We start from the raw sequence: 18072 nt of genomic DNA on the forward strand, positions 1-18072 counted from the left end.
TAGGACTCCATGCTTTCACTGCTGAGGGCTCGGGTTCAATCCCTGGTTGGGGAACTAAGTTCCCATGAATACAAATATTGTTATAGAGAAATTTAATACCCCATTCTCAGTAATTGACTGAACTACCTACCTCCCAAAATTACTAAGGCTAAGATTTGAACAATGCTATCAATTGTCTTGACCTAATTGATATTATTTATAGAACACTGTACCTGACAACTGCAGACAAGTTTTTCTTTTCCAGGGCACATGGAACATTCATCAACATAGGCCATGTGCCAGGCCATAAAACAAGTCTCAATGAATTATAAATAACTAAAATGTTATAGAGGATATTCTCTGATCACAGCAGAATTAAATTAGAAGCCATAACAATATCCAGAAATGCCTCAAATATTTGGAAATCAAACAACCTATTTCTATATCTTCCTTAATGTGGTCATTGTGAAAAGTGAACCCGCTCAGTCATTACATTTATCAAAATTCATCTAATTATAAACTCAAGATGTGTACATATCACTATAAATACTTATCTTAATAAATGAATGGAAAAAAGTTCAATATAAGTTTAGCTAAATTAAAACAAATTCAATGTATCTTTATCTAAGTTGCAGTCAAGGTACTGAATGAAGGAAAATTCCCCATGTAACCTAGATTTTTTAAGCTTAAGACACAGTCGAGTACAGTCAATAAATTATTAATCAAGCTCAGTATATTATTCTTTCATTCAATGAACATTTATTGAGTTCAGTCTAATGGGAGGCAGAGCTGACAAAAAAACTTCAATATTAAAAGTGCTACTACAACAAACAGGAAAGGCACTTAATCTACATTTGATTATGTTTAATCTGGGCTTTTAATTACAGATAGCAAACAGGGAGGAAGGAGTGTGTTAGAAAGGACAATCACATACAATGAAAATGTGAGAACACAGTAAACTTCAGGCACTTTAAGATGTATTGTATTGGGATGACCTGGAGGGATGGTACGGGGAGGGAAGTAGGTGGGGGGTTCAGGATGGGGAACACAGGAAGGAAGGATTCATGTTGATGTGTGGCAGAACCAATACAATACTGTTAAAAAAAAAAAAAAGATGTATTGTATGGGTATGTGGTGGCCAAAGATTAGAATTGTGATATATGGAGGGGCCAGATCACATATTCTGAACAGGAGAGCATAGCATATTAAGGAGTTTGCTTAAAATTCAGGATAAAATTCACAGATGTAACCTGAGCAGATCTGTATTGTAAAACAATCACTCTGGCAGCAGAATGGAGAGTAAACTAAAGTTGGGCAACGTTGGAGCAGCTATCAGTTAATAAGTTATGGGAGCAAACAAGGCAATAAATCAAGAGAGCTTCTGGGTTTCACTACATTTGTCCTCTTACTTTATGAAGACACATTTGACACTTGGGAGACATGACATTTAATTCCTCATGTTTTGAATTTGGCTTCTACAAAAGATTGAGGAGTTGGAGTGTAGGAGGCCTGTCTTCTGTATCTAACAGGGATTAGGGAATTAATATTTGCTCAAACAATTATCACACTGAATATATTTGATATAATTGACAAACCATCTCTATGGCTTTCTGTGTCTTTTTACAAAGTATGGTTTGCATGAGAAATCCCTTGGTATTCTTATTAAAAATGTAGATTTTAGGATATTAACCTACACTTACTTAATCAATATCTGTAAGTCATGCCTCAGGAACTAGTAGTTTATATAAACTTTCAGGTAACTGATGCACATTAAAATTGAGACCCATTAATCTCTAATCCTAGGAAAATAAACACTGAACTCCAACCACACAAGGTGCACTGTCCAGTCAAGAATTGGGCAATGGTTACTGGGCAGATTTGATAAAGATTTTACTTAGGAAAATTTGAATTTTTCTATACAGCTAACTAGTATCAAAGACTTTAAAAAAAAAAAAAATTAGGGTGACTTGTGCAACTAAAAAAATAAACACTTCCATTTAAAAACCACTGGTCATTTAAAAAATTAAGTTTTTAAAAGTGATACTCTAGCTGATTAGTTTTAAGTTCCTTTATAAAACCTAACTCAAGGAACAGATAATCCATAAAAAATAATTTTAAAAAATGGATTATGATTTATTTCTTATCTAAAAGTTAAAATCAGTCAGTAATTTCCACACATGGCAGAAATTCATTCTATATGATGCACTATCTACAGTTAGGGGGGAAGATTTTAAACCTATTACTTAAACGTGCTTATTAACATAAGATTTTAGTTGTTTTTTAATTTTTCATTATTTCATGGGCATGTGAGAACCCCAGGATTCTTTCTTCCGCAACTTAATTATATAAGCTAACAAGGCATAGGTCTTTAAATATTGAAATAAAATTCTAACACACCGTGGTACTCTCTATAAAATAAAACGTAATGGTTTTTATGAGTTAAGAAGCTACAAAAACATTAAAAGGCAGTTCTGTTCCAAAGTTTGAAAATGGAACTTTTAGTCACATTTATATTTAAAAAAATAACAAAATCAGGTCCTAATAGAATAGGGACTTTAGCAAAACCACACATTCAGACATATCATCTAAATAAGGAGAAATAATAAAGTAGCAAATGTGTTTCAAATTCAGGATAAGATTGTTCTGTAAAAAGTCTCTCTTCATTTTCAATGGCTATCAATATCTGTACGGGTCAGGCTTTTAGAAAAAATTGCATGGCAAGTGATGAAAATGTTCTAAAGCTGAATTATGCTGATGGTTGCACAATGATGTAAATTCACCGAAAATAACTGAATCCTACACTTAAAACAAGTGAATTTTGTGGTACACAAATTATACCTCAAGAAAGCTGTTACTAAACCTATGAGATTACTTAAGGTTGGGACTACGGGACCACAGCAACCCCTTCTTTAGACATTAACCCAGATCCAAAGATGTCTTGGAGAAGTCCATATTCTAACATATAAGCAACTATTTCACATCCTTATCAAAACATCCGTAATAGAGAAAGGTAGATGAAGCTACCCACTTCTTTGTCTTAATACAGTAACATATGATAATATTACGGCAACTTTTATTACTCAAACTGTTTAATAAATTCCTTATATACTTGCAGGCTCTGAGAATATATAATTTTGATGGGAAAGCAATTTTAGTACAATGTGGTAAGTTCTGTAACAGGGGTTTCACAGGGGTCAAGGATCTGTGAAAGCACACATGAGAGTCATTTATCATTAAGTGATAATACCTGGAGGTATGGTGGAGAATGGGCTTCCCTGGTGGCTCAGATGGTAAAGAATCCACCTGAAATGGGGGACCTGGGTTCGATCCCTGGGTTGGGAAGATCCCCTGGAGGAGGAGATGGCACCCACTCCAGTATTCTTGCCTGGAGAATCCCCATAGACAGAGGAGCCTGGTAAGCTACAGTCCATTGGGTCACAAAGAGTCAGACACAATCAAGCAACTAAGCACAGAACAGCACGGTGGAGAATGTTAAGAGAAAATACCTCTAAATAGCTGACATCTAAACTGAAACTTAAAAATATGGGTAGGTATCCGTCAGGAAAGAAGAAAATGAGTATTCTAAGTAAAGAGAACACAGCATGAATGCAGATATGGAGCCATGAAACAGTATACTATGAGGACGAAATTAGTGACAATTCAGTATTACTTACAATGAGAATTTTTCATAAAGCTCTACTTACTCAGTTTCAAGGATTTAATTTTACCCCTTTACTGATAACATACGATTTAAAAAATAATTTATTGGGAGGTAAAGCCTATAAATCTGGGACAGTACTCTATATGATATGCAGACGTGAAGAATTAAGCAGGTAAGTTTTTGGTTACCCCTATCTTTAAGGTAACAACTTGATAAAGTGAGGTCTCCCTATATTTTCCTGCTCTCCAAAACAAGAATAAACACTGTTAATACCAGCAGTTATTAAGGATAAAATAATCAGAATGTATTTTTATAACAAGCAAAATACCAACCCTGAAAGCAAATACTTGTTTTATCATAATCTTCTCATCAAACACTAAAATGAAGAAAATTCACCTTAAAGTAGGGATGCAGTTAGAGTATGGCAGGTTTACAACCCAGCAATCATTTTCTAATCATAATGAAATACTCGTTCTATGAACAATCTGAAAAGTTTGACAAGTCTCTTCTCTCTTTTTCCCAAACTATGCCACATTTAGATTTTTCACTGTTCACTGTAGTTATGTTGCTAATTCATGAGGCTTGCTACTGTCAACTGGAAGAAAATCTTACACTAGAGAATAGAAAACTAATACAATTATTTTAAAATATATTTTTTCAATTTGATAACTTTAACCCACTCATTCTCAAATAACTTACCTGCTTTACATTGTATCCTGCTTTTGCACTAGTTTCAATAAACATAACATTCAGCTCTTTGGCTTTCCTCTCTCCTTCCTCGATTGACACTTGCCTGTAGAAAAATAAAAAAAACAAATTCACCTTTTTGAAAGATGATGATATGAAGATTATAAACAAGGTTCTGAACTTTTCTTAATACGGTGCTGGTTATACAGGTAAGACTAGTTTGAGTAAAAAAACTGCAATATACTTAAAATTTGTGCACTTCTTAAGTCAGAAAGACAAATACCATATGATATCACTTATATATAGGATCTAAAATATGATATAAATGAAACAGACTCACAAACATAAAGAACAAACCTGTGGCTGCTGAGGAAGGGAGGGATGGAGTGAAGTTTGGGGTTAGCAGATTCAAAGTATACAGAGTGGATAAACAAGAACCAGAGGTGTATAGCATAGGGACTTATATTTAATATTTTATGATAAACCATAATGGAAAAGAATATATAAAAAAGAATGCATACATAACTGAATCACTTTGTTATACAGCAGAAATTAGTACAACATTATAAATCAACTACACTTAAAATCTGTGCACTTCCGTATTTTCACCCAACTAAACATTTTTTAAGGGCATTTTTTTAAATGATTTGCTTTTACCTGCTGAGCTCACTTTTATTTTTTAAATTTTAAAAACTTTAATAGCTTAATGGGTTGGCCAAAAAGTTCGTTTGGGTCTCCTGTAACAGTCTACAGAAAAACCCAAACAAACTTTTTGGCCAACCCAATATTTTAATATCAGATTATAAAAATTTAGTTTTGTGATTAAAATTTTTTAATGTAAAACAATTTTTAATGGCTAGACATTTATCTATTTTAACCAGTCTCAAAGTATTAAAAATGTATGTTGCTTTCAAATTTTACACTACTGTGAAAATGTTGCTATGGACATCTTTGTGCTTTGAGCACTTTGGATCATTTCTTTAGGTTGGATTTTGTGGATTTCTATAACTGGAACAAGTGAGTTAAAGTCACATATGTTAAAGTTTCTTGATACACAGTATTAATGCTTCTTTTACAGGGAAGCTTCTCAAGATGTCAGCTCTTCAAGAGCAGTATTCTCTCATTTATCTTGGTGTTCCTTGTGCCCAGCAATCATATAGGTGTTTAATGAATAAGCAACTATTCTAATTAAATGGATCTAAGATGACACCACCCTTATGGCAGAAAGTGAAGAGGAACCAAAAAGCCTCTTGATGAAAGTCAAAGAGGAGAGTGAAAAAGTTGGCTTAAAGCTCAACATTCAGAAAACTAAGATCATGGCATCCGGTCGCACGACTTCATAGGAAATAGATGGGGAAACAGTGGAAACAGTGTCAGACTATTTTTGGGGGCTTCAAAATCACTGCAGATGGTGATTGCAGCCATGAAATTAAAAGATGCTTACTCCTTGGAAGGAAAGTTATGACCAACCTAGATAGCATATTCAAAAGCAGAGCTATTACTTTGCCAACAAAGGTCCATCTAGTCAAGGCTATGGTTTTTCCAGAGGCCATATATGGATGTGAGAGTTGGACCGTGAAGAAAGCTGAGCACCGAAGAATTGATGCTTCTGAACTGTGGTGTTGGAGAAGACTCTTGAGAGTCTCTTGGACTGCAAGGAGATCCAACCAGTCCATTCTAAAGGAGATCAGTCCTGGGTGTTCATTGGAAGGACTGATGCTAAAGCTGAAAGTCCAATATTTTGGCCACCTCATGCAAAATGCTGACTCATTGGAAAAGACCGTGATGCTGGGAGGGATTGGGGGCAGGAGGAGGAGGGGACGACAGAGGATGAGATGGCTGGATGGCATCACCGACTCAATGGACATGAGTTTGAGTGAACTCCGGGAGTTGGTGATGGATAGGGAGGCCTGGTGCGCTGCGAATCATGGGGTGGCAAAGAGTCAGACACGACTGAGCGACTGAACTGAACTGAACTGAAACTATCAGCTGATAAATCTTACTTCTTACAAAACAGAAAACCAAAGCAATGTAAGAGAATTTCTACAAGCTCGCACCACATCTATCCTACAATCTACTTGTGTGTGTGCCTCATAGTCTACCTCTAGACCCACGACTGTGGAAGAACTGTCCTTATTCCTCAAACTTATACCAATGTACTAGATTCCGCTCTCTTCTGGTCTACAAGAAGATACTATTCTACAATTTCTCCACCTTCTAAGAGCAAAATCATTCTTTATATATAATACTTCAACTGCTAATGCTTTATTCTATCTGCTTGTTATATCCACTCATTCTCTATGTATTCAAGTATAAATTTTTTAAAATATGTTTTTTTAACCATTTGAAAGTAAGCTGACAATCAGCAGCAGAACTTTAAACACTTCAGCACTATGGGTTTCTGAAAAACAATGATTTCAGATGCCCTAAAACTTACTCATTGGACCTTGTCTCTATCTACAATTACTGCCTTGGAGATCCTATGCAGTCTCATGGCTTTAAATATCATCTATATGCTGATGACTCTCAACTTATATATCTAGCTTGGACTGCTGCTCTGAATTGCATGCTCACAGCCAACTGCCTACCTGACCTCTAATTATTAGGATAGCTAATAGCCTTTCTACACTTAAAATGACCAAAAGCTGAAGTCATGATATTCCCTCCGAAACTGTTTCTTGATGCAGTCTCTCCTGTCTCAGTTAATGACGGTTTCTCAGGCCAAAAATCTAGGGGTCATTCTTGACAACTCCTTCCCCAACATAATATATTCCATCCATCAGTATATATTCTATCTATCACATCAGTATATCCTGTCAGTTCTATCTTCAAAATATCTAAATTTGACTACTGATCACCACACAAGTTACCACTATCCTGGTCCAAGTCATCATTATTTCTTGCTTGGAATCAAGTCTAGTTTATCCTCTTCTCTTCTCCCCTTATGCATTTTCAACAGAGCAAACAGTGACCTATGAGAAGCTACTCCTCTGCTTAAACCCTCCAATCTCATTCAGAAAGTTTTTACTTTGTGCTACATGATCTGGCCTTCACTATCTTTCATTTTATTTTAATTTCATTTCATTTCCATATTGCTCTTTCCATCATTCTCTTTATCAGTTATATAGGATTCCTTGCTGTCTCTCAAATAAGTGTATTCCCGACTCAGTAATTTTGTATTTTCTGAGTCATCTGCCTAGGACCTTTTCTTCCTCAACATACTGGTATAGTTAACTCCCTCACTTCCTTAGCTTCTTTACTCAAAAGTCACCAATCATCTTCTCAGGGAGCTTTTCCACTGCTATCCCATCTAATATTAAAAACTTGTCCTTAACATTTCATATTCCTTTTCCCTGCTTTATTTTCAACCTTAGCATATATCACTATAAAACATGCTATTTTTTTTAATTTACTTATTGCCTGGTTTATTCACTGGAATAAAATCTCCTTGAAGATTTTAGTTCACTATCCTAAGAGTAGCATCCTCTGAAATATGCATGATACTCAATAAATATCTCCTGAATCAATGATTATTAGTCCATAAACCCTACATGTGAAGGATTCCAGGTAGAAATTCTAACTAGTTGTAGAACTATAAGTCACCTCAATAAAATGGTTCAAAGTTAGCTATACCAAGGTTCACAACAGTGGTTTGGATTTGTCAGAAGCACCTAGAAAGACTGAGACTTCCTAGGTTGCACGGGTGGTAAAGAACCTGCCTGCTAATGCAGGAGACAAAGAGACACAGGTTTGATCCCTGGGTGAGGAAGATCCCCAGCAGGAGGCCATCCATGGCAACCCATTCCAGTGTTCTTGTCTGGAGAATCCCCATGGACAAAGGAACCTGGCAGGTTACAGTCCACTGGGTCCCACAGAGTCAGACATGACTGAAACAACTTAGCATGCACATACCTAGAAAGATTAATTAAAACATAGATTCAAGGAACCTACTCTGGATTAACTGAATCTGGAAGGAGGCTCAAAAACATCAAAAAATTTAAAGTTGACCACAATCCTCTATAGCCAGAATCTTAAAAGAGGGTCTAATATACCATGTTTACCAAGTGATTCTCAGGTTTGAAACATCTGTGAAGCACTGGGCTACACAGGACAAAAAGAATACTGAGCATCTAGGTGCTAAGACACTATAACAGATATATTCTGGTCTTTCCTCTCAGTTTTCATGAAAAAACTAATTGTCAAAGAAAGTGGAAAAGCATTTAACTTTAAATTGCTGTTATTAAAACTTTTTTTATCTGATTACAACAGTAATTTTTAAAAGACCAATACAATAAACTCCTATATAATCCCACTCTCTTCCCAAAAAATACTAGTTAAATTTCATTTATTCTTACACAGATTTGTTCTAGGCCACAGAACCATCTTATTTATTTACTTGTTTTAAAGACAAAGGATTCAGGTATATGCAACGATCAAGGGTTTTTAAGCTTCATGTGTAAGCCAGCAATAAATTCCTCTTTTTTCCTTTTTTACTGACTCAAAGAATTTCACTTATATTAATAAAATACTACTACTACTACCAGTCATTTAGACTGATTTTAATTCTTTAATATTACAAATAATGGTACAATAATAACTCCTCTATGTTCATCTTTTCAAATTTCTGTGGGTATATCTATGGAGTAAGTTATTGGAAGTAGATTTCAGTCAAAAAGTATTTTAAATACTGATGTTAAACTGTTTCTGCTAAAAATTGTATTAGTTACATTTTCAGTGTATGAGAGTTCTTATTTATTCAGATGATTGATGATACAGTGCATTATCAATCTTTTGAATAATGGCCAATCTAAAAGCATCACTACGAACAAAGCTAGTGGAGGTGATGGAATTCCAGTTGAGCTATTTCAAATCCTGAAAGATGATGTTGTGAAAGTGCTGCACTCAATATGCAGGCAATTTTGGAAAACTCAGCAGGGGCCACAGGACTGGAAAAGGTCCGTTTTCATTCCAATCCCAAAGAAAGGCAATGCCAAAGAATGCTCAAACTACCGCACAATTGCACTCATCTCACATGCTAGTAAACTAATGCTCAAAATTCTCCAAGCCAGGCCTCAGCAATATGTGAACCGTGAACTTCCTGATGTTCAAGCTGGTTTTAGAAAAGGCAGAGGAACCAGAGATCAAATTGCCAACATCCACTGAATCATGGAAAAAGCAAGAGAGTTCCAGAAAAACATCTATTTCTGCTTTATTGACTATGCCAAAGCCTTTGACTGTGTGGATCACAATAAACTGTGGAAAATTCTGAAAGAGATGGGCATACCAGACCACCTGACCTGCCTCCTGAGAAACTTGTATGCAGGTCAGGAAGCAACAGTTAGAACTGGACATGGAACAACAGACTGGTTCCAAATAGGAAAAGGAGTATGTCAAGACTGTATATTGTCACCCTGCTTATTAACCTATATGCAAAGTACATCATAAGAAACGCTTATGGCAGAAAGTGAAGAGGAACTAAAAAGCCTCTTGATGAAAGTGAAAGTGGAGAGTGAAAAAGTTGGCTTAAAGCTCAACATTCAGAAAACTAAGATCATGGCGTCCGGTCTCATCATTCCATGGCAAATAGATGGGGAAACAGTGGAAACAGTGTCAGATTTTATTTTGGGGGGCTGCAAAATCACTGCAGATGGTGACTGCAGCCATGAAATTAAAAGACGCTTACTCCTTGGAAGGAAAGTTATGACCAACCTAGATAGCATATTGAAAAGCAGAGACATTTTTTGCCAGCAAAGGTCTGTCTAGTCAAGACTATGGTTTTTCCAGAGATCATGTATGGATGTGAGAGTTGGACTGTGAAGAAAGCTGAGTGCCGAAGAACTGATGCTTTTGAACTGTGGAGTTGGAGAAGACTCTTGAGAGTCCCTTGGACTGCAAGGAGATCCAACCAGTCCATCTTAAAGGAGATCAGTCCTGGGTGTTCACTGGAAGGACTGATGCTGAAGCTGAAACTCCAGTACTTTGGCCACCTCATGTGAAGAGTTGACTCATTGGAAAAGGCTCTGATGCTGGGAGGGATTGGGGGCAGGAGAAGAGGATGACAGAGGATGAGATGGCTGGATGGCATCACTGACTCGATGGACGTGAGTCTGAGTGAACTCTGGGAGTTGGTGATGGACAGGGAGGCCTGGCGTGCTGTGATTCATGTGGTCGCAAAGAGTCAGACACAACTGCGCAACTGAACTGAACTGATTGAATAGGTGAATACAATTTTTATATTTATGTATTCAAACTTATCAATCTTTCCCTTTAAGGCATTAGGATTCCATGTTATGCTTATGAAAAGCCACCTAGTACCAAAGATTTTCTTTTAATGCTGTAAAAATTTTTTTTTAATTTTTTTCCTCATTTAAAAATTATTTTATTGGGAATTTCAGATTAACAGATACACACTGTACGTAAAACAGATAAACACCAAGGACCTACTGCATGGCACAGGAAACTATATTCAGTATCTTATAATAACCTATAATGGAAAAGAATCTAAAAAAGGATAAATACATATATATGTATTAATATAACTGAGCCATTATTTTTTCTGAATCATTTTGCTATATACTTGAAACACTATAAATCAACTATACTTCATTGGAAAAACAAGGCAACTGTTACATTAATAAATAGATGAAGTAATAAATAATAATAAAAATAGATGAAAAAACAAAATTATTTTAATGGAATGATAAGACTCCGATTCTTTTGTTTTTTTTAATTAAATTTTTTTTTCTTTTTTTTTTTTAATAATTTATTTATTTATTTATTTTTAATTATTAATTTCTGAACCCTCCTCCCTCTCCTCTCCCCATACCATCCCCCTGGGCCGTCCCAGCATACCAGCCCCAAGCATCCAGCATCGTGCACTGAACCTGGACTGGCATCTCGTTTCATACATGACATTTCACATGTTTCAATGCCATTCTCCCAAATCTTCCCACCCTCTCCCTCTCCCACAGAGTCCATAAGACTGTTCTATACATCAGTGTCTCTTTTGCTGTCTCGTATACAGGGTTATCGTTACCATCTTTCTAAATTCCATATATATGCGTTAGTATACTGTATTTATGTTTTTCCTTCTGGCTTACTTCACTCTGTATAATAGGCTCCAGTTTCATCCACCTCATTAGAACTGATTCAAATGTATTCTTTTTAATGGCTGAGTAATACTCCATTGTGTATATGTACCACAGCTTTCTTATCCATTCATCTGCTGATGGACATCTAGGTTGCTTCCATGTCCTGGCTATTATAAACAGTGCTGCGATGAACATTGGGGTACACGTGTCTCTTTCCCTTCTGGTTTCCTCAGTGTGTATGCCCAGCAGTGGGATTGCTGGATCATAAGGCAGTTCTATTTCCAGTTTTTTAAGGAATCTCCACACTGTTCTCCATAGTGGCTGTACTAGTTTGCATTCCCACCAACAGTGTAAGAGGGTTCCCTTTTCTCCACACCCTCTCCAGCATTTATTATTTGTAGACTTTTGGATTGCAGCCATTCTGACTGGTGTGAAATGGTACCTCATAGTGGTTTTGATTTGCATTTCTCTGATAATGAGTGATGTTGAGCATCTTTTCATGTGTTTGTTAGCCATCTGTATGTCTTCTTTGGAGAAATGTCTATTTAGATCTTTGGCCCATTTTTTGATTGGGTCATTTATTTTTCTGGAGTTGAGCTGTAGGAGTTGCTTGTATATTTTTGAGATTAGTTGTTTGTCAGTTGCTTCATTTGCTATTATTTTCTCCCATTCTGAAGGCTGTCTTTTCACCTTGCTAATAGTTTCCTTTGATGTGCAGAAGCTTTTAAGTTTAATTAGGTCCCATTTGTTTATTTTTGCTTTTATTTCCAATATTCTGGGAGGTGGGTCATAGAGGATCCTGCTGTGATGTATGTCAGAGAGTGTTTTGCCTATGTTCTCCTCTAGGAGTTTTATAGTTTCTGGTCTTACGTTGAGATCTTTAATCCATTTTGAGTTTATTTTTGTATATGGTGTTAGAAAGTGTTCTAGTTTCATTCTTTTACAAGTGGTTGACCAGATTTCCCAGCACCACTTGTTAAAGAGATTGTCTTTAATCCACTGTATATTCTTGCCTCCTTTGTCAAAGATAAGGTGTCCATATGTGCGTGGATTTATCTCTGGGCTTTCTATTTTGTTCCATTGATCTATATTTCTGTCTTTGTGCCAGTACCATACTGTCTTGATAACTGTGGCTTTGTAGTAGAGCCTGAAGTCAGGTAGGTTGATTCCTCCAGTTCCATTTTTCTTTCTCAAGATCGCTTTGGCTATTCGAGGTTTTTTGTATTTCCATACAAATTGTGAAATTATTTGTTCTAACTCTGTGAAGAATACTGTTGGTAGCTTGATAGGGATTGCATTGAATCTATAAATTGCTTTGGGTAGTATACTCATTTTCACTATATTGATTCTTCCAATCCATGAACATGGTATATTTCTCCATCTATTAGTGTCCTCTTTGATTTCTTTCACCAGTGTTTTATAGTTTTCTATATATAGGTCTTTAGTTTCTTTAGGTAGATATATTCCTAAGTATTTTATTCTTTTTGTTGCAATGGTGAATGGAATTGTTTCCTTAATTTCTCTTTCTGTTTTCTCATTATTAGTGTATAGGAATGCAAGGGATTTCTGTGTGTTGATTTTATATCCTGCAACTTTACTATAATCATTGATTAGTTCTAGTAATTTTCTGGTGGAGTCTTTAGGGTTTTCTATGTAGAGGATCATGTCATCTGCAAATAGTGAGAGTTTTACTTCTTCTTTTCCAATTTGGATTCCTTTTATTTCTTTTTCTGCTCTGATTGCTGTAGCCAAAACTTCCAAAACTATGTTGAATAGTAATGGTGAAAGTGGGCACCCTTGTCTTGTTCCTGACTTTAGAGGAAATGCTTTCAATTTTTCACCATTGAGGATAATGTTTGCTGTAGGTTTGTCATATATAGCTTTTATTATGTTGAGGTATGTTCCTTCTATTCCTGCTTTCTGGAGAGTTTTTATCATAAATGGGTGTTGAATTTTGTCAAAGGCTTTCTCTGCATCTATTGAGATAATCATATGGTTTTTGTTTTTCAATTTGTTAATGTGGTGTATTACATTGATTGATTTGCGGATATTGAAGAACCCTTGCATCCCTGGGATAAAGCCCACTTGGTCATGGTGTATGATCTTTTTAATGTGTTGTTGGATTCTGATTGCTAGAATTTTGTTTAGGATTTTTGCATCTATGTTCATCAGTGATATTGGCCTGTAGTTTTCTTTTTTTGTGGGATCTTTGTCAGGTTTTGGTATTAGGGTGATGGTGGCCTCATAGAATGAGTTTGGAAGTTTACCTTCCTCTGCAATTTTCTGGAAGAGTTTGAGCAGGATAGGTGTTAGCTCTTCTCTAAATTTTTGGTAGAATTCAGCTGTGAAGCCGTCTGGACCTGGGCTTTTGTTTGCTGGAAGATTTTTGATTACAGTTTCAATTTCCGTGCTTGTGATGGGTCTGTTAAGGTTTTCTATTTCTTCCTGGTCGAGTTTTGGAAAGTTGTACTTTTCTAAGAATTTGTCCATTTCTTCCTCGTTGTCCATTTTATTGGCATATAATTGTTGATAATAGTCTCTTATGATCCTTTGTATTTCTATGTTGTCTGTTGTGATCTCTCCACTGTCATTTCTAATTTTATTGATTTGATTTTTCTCCCTTTGTTTCTTGATGAGTCTGGCTAATGGTTTGTCAATTTTATTTATCCTTTCAAAGAACCAGCTTTTGGCTTTGTTGATTTTTGCTATGGTCTCTTTTGTTTCTTTTGCATTTATTTCTGCTCTAATTTTTAAGATTTCTTTCCTTCTACTAACCCTGGGGTTCTTCATTTCTTCCTTTTCTAGTTGCTTTAGGTGTAGAGTTAGGTTATTTATTTGACTTTTTTCTTGTTTCTTGAGGTGTGCCTGTATTGCTATGAACTTTCCCCTTAGGACTGCTTTTACTGTGTCCCACAGGTTTTGGGTTGTTGTGTTTTCATTTTCATTCGTTTCTATGCAAATTTTGATTTCTTTTTTGATTTCTTCTGTGATTTGTTGGTTATTCAGCAGCGTGTTGTTCAGCCTCCATATGTTGGCATTTTTAATAGTTTTTCTCCTGTAATTGAGATCTAATCTTACTGCATTGTGGTCAGAAAAGATGCTTGGAATGATTTCTATTTTTTTGAATTTACCAAGGCTAGATTTATGGCCCAGGATGTGATCTATCCTGGAGAAGGTTCCGTGTGCGCTTGAGAAAAAGGTGAAATTCATTGTTTTGGGATGAAATGTCCTATAGATATCAATTAGGTCTAACTGGTCTATTGTATTGTTTAAAGTTTGTGTTTCCTTGTTAATTTTCTGTTTAGTTGATCTATCCATAGGTGTGAGTGGGGTATTAAAGTCTCCCACTATTATTGTGTTATTGTTAATTTCTCCTTTCATACTTGTTAGCATTTGTCTTACATACTGTGGTGCTCCCGTGTTGGGTGCATATATATTTATAATTGTTATATCTTCTTCTTGGATTGATCCTTTGATCATTATGTAGTGACCTTCTTTGTCTCTTTTCACAGCCTTTGTTTTAAAGTCTATTTTATCTGATATGAGTATTGCTACTCCTGCTTTCTTTTGGTCCCTATTTGCATGGAAAATCTTTTTCCAGCCCTTCACTTTCAGTCTGTATGTGTCCCCTGTTTTGAGGTGGGTCTCCTGTAGACAACATATGTAGGGGTCTTGTTTTTGTATCCATTCAGCCAGTCTTTGTCTTTTGGTTGGGGCATTCAACCCATTTACGTTTAAGGTAATTACTGATAAGTATGATCCCGTTGCCATTTACTTTATTGTTTGGGGTTCGAATTTATACACCATTTTTGTGTTTCCTGTCTAGGGAATATCCTTTAGTATTTGTTGTAGAGCTGGTTTGGTGGTGCAGAATTCTCTCAGCTTTTGCTTGTCTGAGAAGCTTTTGATTTCTCCTTCATACTTGAATGAAATCCTTGCTGGGTACAAAAATCTGGGCTGTAGGTTATTTTCTTTCATCATTTTAAGTATGTCTTGCCATTCCCTCCTGGCTTGAAGAGTTTCTATTGAAAGATCAGCTGTTATCCTTATGGGAATTCCCTTGTGTGTTATTTGTTGTTTTTCCCTTGCTGCTTTTAATATTTGTTCTTTGTGTTTGATCTTTGTTAATTTGATTAATATGTGTCTTGGGGTGTTTCGCCTTGGGTTTATCCTGTTTGGGATTCTCTGGGTTTCTTGGACTTGGGTGATTATTTCCTTCCCCAGTTTAGGGAAGTTTTCAACTATTATCTCCTCAAGTATTTTCTCATGGTCTTTCTTTTTGTCTTCTTCTTCTGGAACCCCTATGATTCGAATGTTGTAGCGTTTAATATTGTCCTGGAGGTCTCTGAGATTGTCCTCATTTCTTTTAATTCGTTTTTCTTTTATCCTCTCTGATTCATTTATTTCTACCATTCTATCTTCTAATTCACTAATCCTATCTTCTGCCTCTGTTATTCTACTATTTGTTGCCTCCAGAGTGTTTTTAATTTCATTTATTGCATTATTCATTATATGTTGACTCTTTTTTATTTCTTCTAGGTCCTTGTTAAACCTTTCTTGCATCTTCTCAATCCTTGTCTCCAAGCTATTTATCTGTGATTCCATTTTAATTTCAAGATTTTGGATCAATTTCACTATCATTATTCGGAATTCTTTATCAGGTAGATTCCCTATCTCTTCCTCTTTTGTTTGGTTTGGTGGGCATTTATCCTGTTCCTTTATCTGCTGGCTATTCCTCTGTCTCTTCATCTTGTTTAAATTGCTGAGTTTGGGGTGTCCTTTCTGTATTCTGGCAGTTTGTGGAGTTCTCTTTATTGTGGCCTTTCCTCGCTGTGTGTAGGTTTGTACAGGTGGCTTGTCAAGGTTTCCTGGTTAGGGAAGCTTGTGTCAGTGTTCTGATGGGTGGAACTGTATTTCTTCTCTTTGTTCAGTCGCGCTCCTTTCGAAGAGTTGGATTGCTTTTCTGGGTGCCTGATGTCCTCTGCCGGCATTCAGAAGTTGTTTTGTGGAATTTACTCGACGTTTAAATGCTCTTTTGATGAATTTGTGGGGGAGAAAGTGTTCTCCCTGTCCTACTCCTCCGCCATCTTGGCTCCTCCTAATTAAATTTTTTTAAGACTCTAATTCTTTTAAATGTGAAAGCTAATAGGCAATAGTCTGGCAAAAATTACTGAGAAAGAAGTTCTAAAGCAATGGACAAATATTATCTTAAAGAAAAGTTACTATAAACATAATTTAGATACCTTTCTATATCTGTATACTCAACTATTATGCAGTAAAAGAACAGACTCTTGTATGCATCCTTTTAGATAACTCTAGCTATAAAGAGAAACAAATATATATATTATCTTTCTTTTAATAGTGAAGGTATCCTGGGACTCTCCACTACAAGAATATATATATATATATAAGATCTTCAAATTCTCATAGTGAAGATAAATAATGAAAATTTATATAATAGCATTGAAGTCCAAAAAATGATTTTCATAAAGAAAAGATGAAGTCATATGCTGAATTTACTTTTAAATAAAGAAAGACTTTCTTGCCAATTCCAAATGAGGTACTGTGAGCAGAAACAGGCTTTACATTTCATAAGTCTTTGAACATACTGTATTTCTTTATAACTTTTAAATTAACAGCAAAAGTTCATTACTGGAATTTCAATATCCAACTAATGAATAAACAGTAAAAACCTCAAATATTAAATTGTCAAGATTACTTTAAGCAGAAGGACTATCTAGTAGATCACTGAGGAATGCTAAAGGCAGATATTCAAGCCATGGGTTCTACAGTGAATGTTAATACATTTTGCATCCTGTGACTTGAATATGTCTTTGCTCATTTGACTAAGGTATCACAATCAAGCTATTCAGTTCAACCTCACAGTTTGGCTCAACCATACAATTAAAAAAAGAAAAGAAAAAAACTACACTACTGAATTATAATGAATATTTATAAGGCTAGCAAAAGAGTGTGCATTTAATCATTATGAATACTTTTTTAAAGATAGGATTTTGTTTTTAAAAATATTTTGTTCTCTAACAGAATACTGCTTTTATTTATTAATATGAGGCCTAAAAAATACAAAATAGCTATCAGCTTCATGTGTAAACAATCTTGCACAAGTTATTTATATATGGGTTTACACACAAAAATAATTATTTTAAGGACTGAGTTTAATGTGTGTTTTTTTTTTTTTTTGGCCACACTGCGGGGGGTTTGTGGGATCTTAGTTTCCCAATGAGAGATTGAACCCATGTCCCTTGGCAGTGAAAGCACAGAATTCTAACCACTGGACTATTAGGGAGTTTCCAGGACTGAGTTTACCTATTTCAGGTTCTTAAACTAAAGAAAAGGGATGGGGGCATAAGATTAAGGATTAAACAAGTCTCCTTTTAAAACTAACAAAAATAATAGGATTCACTAACAAAAATAATAGGCTACTTAACAAAGAAATCAAACATTCCATATACATATGAAATCATTCCATACCTCTTGTCAGCAAGATCTGTTTTATTTCCTACTAGCATGATGATAACATCACTTCCTCTTTCTGTTCTGACATCATCAATCCATTTTGTAGTTTGCTGGAAGGAGTTAACATCTGGTATATAGGAAGGTGGACAGAGATTAGTGTTATTGCAAGTAACTTCC

The 18072-nt window shown here is 35.6% G+C and overlaps 1 protein-coding gene across 2 annotated transcripts in view; it reads right to left on the reverse strand.

Annotated features, from left to right (window-relative positions):
- RAB6A (RAB6A, member RAS oncogene family) overlaps positions 1–18072 on the reverse strand; it is a 95712-nt gene that overhangs the window by 18390 nt on the left and 59250 nt on the right. For both annotated transcript variants that reach the window (XM_019975197.2, XM_019975196.2), the window contains exons 5-6: positions 17911–18022; positions 4340–4433 (exon numbers count right to left, since the gene is read on the reverse strand). In XM_019975197.2, coding sequence (XP_019830756.1) covers positions 4340–4433; positions 17911–18022 — 206 coding nt within the window. The remainder of the gene's footprint in view (positions 1–4339; positions 4434–17910; positions 18023–18072) is intronic.

The sequence above is a fragment of the Bos indicus genome, chromosome 15 (assembly GCF_029378745.1).
Source record: "Bos indicus isolate NIAB-ARS_2022 breed Sahiwal x Tharparkar chromosome 15, NIAB-ARS_B.indTharparkar_mat_pri_1.0, whole genome shotgun sequence".
Lineage (NCBI taxonomy): Eukaryota > Metazoa > Chordata > Mammalia > Artiodactyla > Bovidae > Bos > Bos indicus.